The sequence below is a fragment of the Columba livia genome, chromosome 5, assembly GCF_036013475.1.
Source record: "Columba livia isolate bColLiv1 breed racing homer chromosome 5, bColLiv1.pat.W.v2, whole genome shotgun sequence".
Taxonomy (NCBI): domain Eukaryota; kingdom Metazoa; phylum Chordata; class Aves; order Columbiformes; family Columbidae; genus Columba; species Columba livia.
In genome coordinates, this window is record NC_088606.1 from 5,104,995 (window position 1) to 5,111,219 (window position 6,225).

Below are 6,225 nucleotides of genomic sequence, written 5' to 3' on the forward strand. Positions count from 1 at the left end.
TGCAGATGGGCTATCAGGAAAAAGTTCTATATTGAAAGGGTTAACGAGCATTCCAAGAAGGTACCCAGGGAAGTGCTTGAGGCACCGTGGCTGGAGGTACCCAAAAGATGTGTAAACATGGCACTTAGGGATGTGGTTTGGTGGTGTTTTTGGCAGTGATAGGTTTGCAGCTGGACTCAATGAACTTAAGGGTCTTTCCCAACTTAAATCATTCTATGATTGCGTGATACAACTTGAAGCTTACCCGGTGCAGAGTCAGGGATTGGCCTACATGGTCCTCGTGTGCCCCTTCCGGGCCCAGGTTGGACCAGATGATCTGTGTGGTCCCTTCCAAACTGGTTTTCTGATTCTGAAGAGAAGCTGCTAAATTAATGTACACTGTAATTAAGTTACAAAAGACACACCCATCATTAACCAATTGACATGATAAATGCTTTCCGACCACCTGCAAAACCAGGGGATATTTTTCAAGTTATAGATCCTTCTGCACGACAAGAGGGAGACAGAAGATTAAGTAATAAATTGTTTAGAAGCAGAGTGCTTAGCTTATATTTAGCTAATAATTAATCGAGTTATTGTGAGTACGAAACTAACCAATTATAACTAACATCATCAATTCTTTTTGGTACAGATCTACTGTGTGTCAAAATTCCCGAACATTGTAATGCATGTGTATTAATTATAGGAATATAAGCAACACAAGAGCGTCCAGTCTTTGGAGCACTTATGGAGGATGATCCCCAGTGTTCCCCAGCACTGATGAAATAAAAGATGCCTGCTTAACAGTATAATTGACTCAGCTGTTAAGTTCATTTCTACCTTTCAATTCCATGTATTCTTTTCCTCTATATCCGTCAATAACCCCCTCCCAAAACACGGCAGTTCCTTTAAGTCTCCTCGAGGGCTAAGAAAAATCGACACCAACCCAGAAAGCCCACAGGAGCTCTGCTGCCTGTCTGAGCTTGTCCCTCGTGCAACAGGATCACGAGCAGGGTTTGCAGCAAAGTTGGTGGCAACTGCCGCTGAGAGTAGTCAGGTCTTCCATCTGTAACAGGCACAACCACCTGGCAGCAGAGCGGTTCCTTCCTCCTACACGTGAACCCATCAGGAGTGTGTCATGCTCTAAGGCAAGGCGGCAATAAACCGTGGCAGACGCTCCGTTAGCCCCTCACCTCCCGCCACCCACGTCCTGTACATCAGAGCGATGATAGGAAAGATAAGGAGGAAGGAAGAGAGACTCAGACTTCAAGTTGGAAGGTTTTAAAGGCTTTTACTAACGTTACCAATAGACAGAGAATATATACACAAAATATAAAAGCCCACCTCGAATGCTCAGTGTGCCGTTGGCGTCACTCAGCAGCAGAGCTGGGGCTGCGGGGCTGGCGGCTCCAGCAGCTGCAGCTCAGGCCCCGCGAGTCCCGGGCGGGACTGCACAGCAAACTGGAAACTGGTTGCGGGGATGCAGGGCCTGAGGGCTGTGGATCACAGGCAGACAGGCAGGGTCCTCTCCGGATGCCGGCCATGGGCGAAGAGAGAGTGACCCTCGTGTCACGGAGGCACCCCGTAGGTTAATTTAAGGGACAACAAGGTCCAAAACCAACTTTTATCAAACCGGCGAGAAACAGGGTTTTAGCACTCCAAAAGTGACTTAAATAAAGGTTCAGATGTCAGTTGAGGAAAATTATTGAGGCAGCACCTAAAACAACAGGCGGTCCACAGTGTGCACGCACGTGGCATCACCCAAAACAATGCCGGAGCCGGCCCTGAGTCCCGGAGAAGTACACACTTGCCTAAACACGGTGCAGGATTGTTTTTAAAGAGATACACGCGCTCGTAGTGAGTACGGGAAGTGTACACTTGCGATTGTGCGAGGGTAAATTTACAATACACCCGCAATCCTGCGAGAGTTAATTTACTTACACGCGCAAGTGTGCACGGAATCCTACATGTGTTTACGTGGAAGCACAGGAGGAAAATACACTCGCGATTGTGCGAGTATTAATTTTACACGCGCTCATATGGAGCACGGAAAGTTATACGTGCATGTGTGCACTAAAAGTATAAAGATACTCTCAATCCTGCGAGAAGGTTTACTCACACCCGTGGTGGCGAGGCAAGCGGAGTCCCCATCCCGGGGAGCGGGGCTCTCGGCGGCAGCATCTTGCTCGTGCTTCGAGAGACCCGCGACAATGGGCCGTGTCGACGAGAATCCCGTTTCTATCTGATCAGATCTGACTGTAGGCACTCTAGAAGCTTCTCTGCACCCCCACACTGTCTGCGGGTGCCCCTGAAGCCTCCAAACATCCCCCACACTGGGCGCGGCTCAGTGTGCCTCGGCACTCCCTTCTCCTAACGGCCCTGGCCAGGGTGCTCTGGGGCCAAACAAAAGAAGCTGTTAGCCTCAACTAGCAGAGAAAGAGGGAGATGTGCCCACTCCTTCCATACTGAAGGAGGGAGGGGGAGAGAGGGGGGGTTGCATTCTGCCGCACCTCATGATCACCATCTTAATATAGGGGGTATGACGGTTACGGGATGGAATACTTAATTGGTCAATTTAAATCATCTGTTCCATCCACCCCTCCTCAAACACGCCCCTTTCACAACGGAACGTGGGAAATCTTACCAGTCCTTCTTGGCTACCATAGTAATAAATCTACACGTGAGCTTCTTTGGCATTCCCTTGGTCTTCTTATCAATGACTGGCTGCACTGGGAGGAAGAAACTCTTGAAGAAGAGCAATCTGAAAACATGGAGGAAGTCACCACTACTTCCTCTGCCACCTGGCACTTGCTGGCCATGTTCTGCACTGGATACTGAATGTGCTTTTCAAAAACCATGCTCAAATCACTATCATCACAACGATCTTCTTCACTTTCCTCTTCCTCGTGTTTCTCAACCCTGCCTCCTCTTCCTCCTCCTGCACTGTGCTGCTGCTGGATCTCTCCTCCTCACTGATACCCACATAGGCACAGCTCCTTTTCTCTAGCCACCAGCAGAGCCCAAAGAGCAGGAGAAGGACTAGACCTGCCACTGCTGCAAGGCAGAAAAGCACAGTGCTCCCAAGGCCACGCCACTCTGCTCCTGCATCCTCTCCTCCATCTGCTGCACTGGATGAACCACCTTCTGGAGGCTGATGAGTTATTCTCATTGCCCCGATGAGGAAGCATGGACGCAAAGGGGAGCCAGATTTACAGAATCAGAGAGACCACAGCCCACCACATCAGATCTTCCGCAAAATGCTCCCTGACTCTGTGCCAGCTGAGCAGTCAGCACCCTATGCCCACGATCCCCACAAAAGTGATGCAAAAACTCACAACACAATGTTTATTCAAACACAACACTTATTGGCAGCTTTGCACATGGTAAAGCTCCCAGAAGAAACGGAATGTGTCAACGTCAGGGGTGCAGTCAATGTCCGGTTGGTAACGGAGTCCCTGTCACAAGCCTCCTCGCGACGGCCTCTTCAGCTGCATCGGGTCCCACTCCCCAGCGTGTGCTTTTGCTGGGCAGGAACGTTTCCCGCTGCCGACTGATCAGCGTGTTCCTCGTGTCCAGCGCGCTCGGTTCTGTGGCACCAGCTCCCAAGAGAGTGTCTGGGGTGGGCAGAGTGTCCCCCAGGCCCCAGAGGTCACACTGAGGCACATGGAGCGGTGCCTGTCGCTTGGTCCCTGCCCCGCCGCAGCTCCCAGCAAGAGTATCTGGGCCAATGTGAAATCGCCACCACGGCCCTGACAGTGAAAGTGGAGAGCAGGGTCACAATCCTCTTTGTCCTCACCGGCTGCTGCGCTGGCGAGACCATCGAGAGGGGAACGCTGCCACTTTTGGCGGAGGGCTGCTGCGCAGGGTGTTCCCTTTCCGTTCCGTGCCCTGCATTCTCCTCTCTTTTTTCCTCCTGGAAGACGCGGTCGTCTGCCAGCAGCTGTGACCTGCGCAAACACAGCTCTGTGCGGGAAGACCTCCTTCAGCGTCCGCGGAGAAGCATTATATGAACCCGATTTAGCAGCTCCTCAAACTCAAGCTGTGCGTGCAGAAAGGCGTCAGGATTCTGTGTCAGGTGCTGGAAGAGGTTGACTGGTTGAGCCAATTGCAATTCCAGGGGCAAGTTGATCTCCTCAGGCACGTTCTCATTGCCAATGAAGAAGTGGTTCAGGTGTTTCTTCTTCAGACATCTCTGCAGGTACTGCATGATGCCGTTCAGCCATTCCCAGAAATGCCCCCTGCGCCAGTTTGACAGCGGCATGGCGCTCAGCAGATGCATCACAACTGTCTTCATTGTATAGGTGGAAAAGTCTGTGCCCAGCAGGCAGCGGACACAGAGCTGCAGGCATCTGAGGTAGCCGGTGTCAGGCTGTGCATGTTTGGCGATATGACTGAAGAACTTCCTCTCTGCCACAGCGTAGGTCTCTGGCCACATCGTGCTAGGGGTGTAGGCAGCCTCTGTATACTGGCTGCTCACAAAGATGTCCGAGGCGCCTTCTTGCACCCCGAACATCAACTCAATTGAAAGCCTTTTCCCCCGCCGATTTGTCACACAGAATTTGCAGGAGCGGTCGGAGGGCAGCATTGTTAGGCGGCGAATGGCTGAAAGAGGCAGAGCCCTCCAGGAACGTCTCACGAACATCTGGAAATAGCGCGCAGTTTTCTGCACATCTAGGTAGGAGTCAGTGCAGAGGTCGTCTAGGGTGCTGAAGCTTGCATTCCTCCCCTGCTCTTGCTCGGGGTCGTGGAGGAAGCAACGTGTCTCTCCTGCCGGCTGCTCCGTCTCACAGGTACACACCAACTCCACGCGGACGCGGAAGTTCCTCATTGGCCACACGGGGCCCGGCTCCAGGTGGAAGGTGTGTCCACGGGGGGGCTTCAAGGGCAAAAGCAGGCGGAAGGTGATGTCTTCCTCACGGGGACTCCACCCTTCAAAGGCACTGCCCACCCCGATAGCTTTTTCCAGCACTGGAAAACTAGTATTTGAGAATAAACGCTGGTAGACAAGGATGAAGATTTCCACAAGGCTCAGCACAGACGTGCAATCTCTGTCCAGGTGCTGAACTGGCCACTGCATGTCCTCCGCAAAAAACATTCCCGGGTCATTTGCATCATCATGCTCTTCTTCATCTTCATCGTCATCACCATTTTCTTCTTCGCCTTCATTCGCATCATCATGCTCTTCTTCATCTTCATTGTCATCACCATTTTCTTCTTCGCCTTCATTCGCATCATCATGCTCTTCTTCATCTTCATTGTTATCACCATTTTCTTCTTCGCCTTCATTTGCATCATCATACTCTTCTTCACCTTCATCGTCATCATCATTCTCTTCTTGATCTTCATTTGCATCATCATACTCTTCTTCACCTTCATCGTCATCATCATTCTCTTCTTGATCTTCGTTTGCATCATCATTCTCTTCTTCAGCTCCATTTGCATCATCATGCTCTTCTTCAGCTCTATTTGCATTATCACTTCTTTCTTCGGCTTCATTTGCATCGTTATTCTCTTCTCCATGTTTCTCCTCCTCCACGTTGTTACCGGAGCTCTCCTCTTCTCTCTCTGGCTCATGGCTCCGTTTCCTGAGCCACCAGCAGAGCCCAAAGAGCAGGACCAGGACTGCAGCAATGGCCCAGAACTGCCAGCACTGCAAGGCGGAGAGGAGCAGGGATGCCCAAGCAAAGCCGCTCTGCTCCTGGTTCCTCTGCTCCTGGTTCATCCGCTCTACCTCCTGCCACAGCCGAGTCATCTCCCGGTTCAGCATCTGCGCACGCTGCTCCATGCGCTCGCGCGTCTCCTCATCCGGCTCATAGCCGACCGGCTGCACGTTCAGCGTAAGAATTTGCCAAAGTCCGAAGGCAACGTCCAAGAGAGCCATGGCCTGCACGAGAAGGGAGAGAAGGGGCTCAGTGGGGCTGTGCGAGAGGGAGGGGGCTGGTGGTGGGGGGAGCGGGGCTGGGGGCCGCAGGGAGCTGGGGGCAGGTTAGGAGCGGGGCCGAGGCAGCTGGGAGGCAGCAAGGGCTGCCCCGGCCCCAGCGGCGGCGGCTCCGTGCCCTGGCCAAGGTGCTCCCGCGAGCGGCCGGGCCCTCCATGCAGGGTGAGAACCCACCCCCGGGGGCCGCGTTTCTGCCCCGGCCCCGTCCAGCCCGGCCTCCCCCCGCCTGCGCACTCACCGCTGGCCCAGGCCGGACTGGGGCAGCGCTGCTGCTGGCGCCCCTGATAACCGCCCCGTGGGGACTCGTC

The 6,225-nt window shown here is 53.0% G+C and overlaps 1 protein-coding gene across 1 annotated transcript; it reads right to left on the reverse strand.

Annotated features, from left to right (window-relative positions):
* Window positions 1-3,310: 3,310 nt before the first annotated feature.
* Window positions 3,311-5,884, reverse strand: LOC135579509 (inositol 1,4,5-trisphosphate receptor-interacting protein-like 1). The gene has a single exon (XM_065063184.1). It carries the CDS (start codon window positions 5,858-5,860, stop codon window positions 3,962-3,964), a length of 1,899 nt encoding a protein of 632 aa, XP_064919256.1. The 5' UTR covers window positions 5,861-5,884; the 3' UTR covers window positions 3,311-3,961.
* Window positions 5,885-6,225: the final 341 nt, after the last annotated feature.

Excerpts from the sequence above, each read along its gene's own strand:
- LOC135579509 (XM_065063184.1), bottom strand. The coding sequence starts at position 5,860 with ATGGCTCTCTTGGACGTTGCCTTCGGACTTTGGCAAATTCTTACGCTG.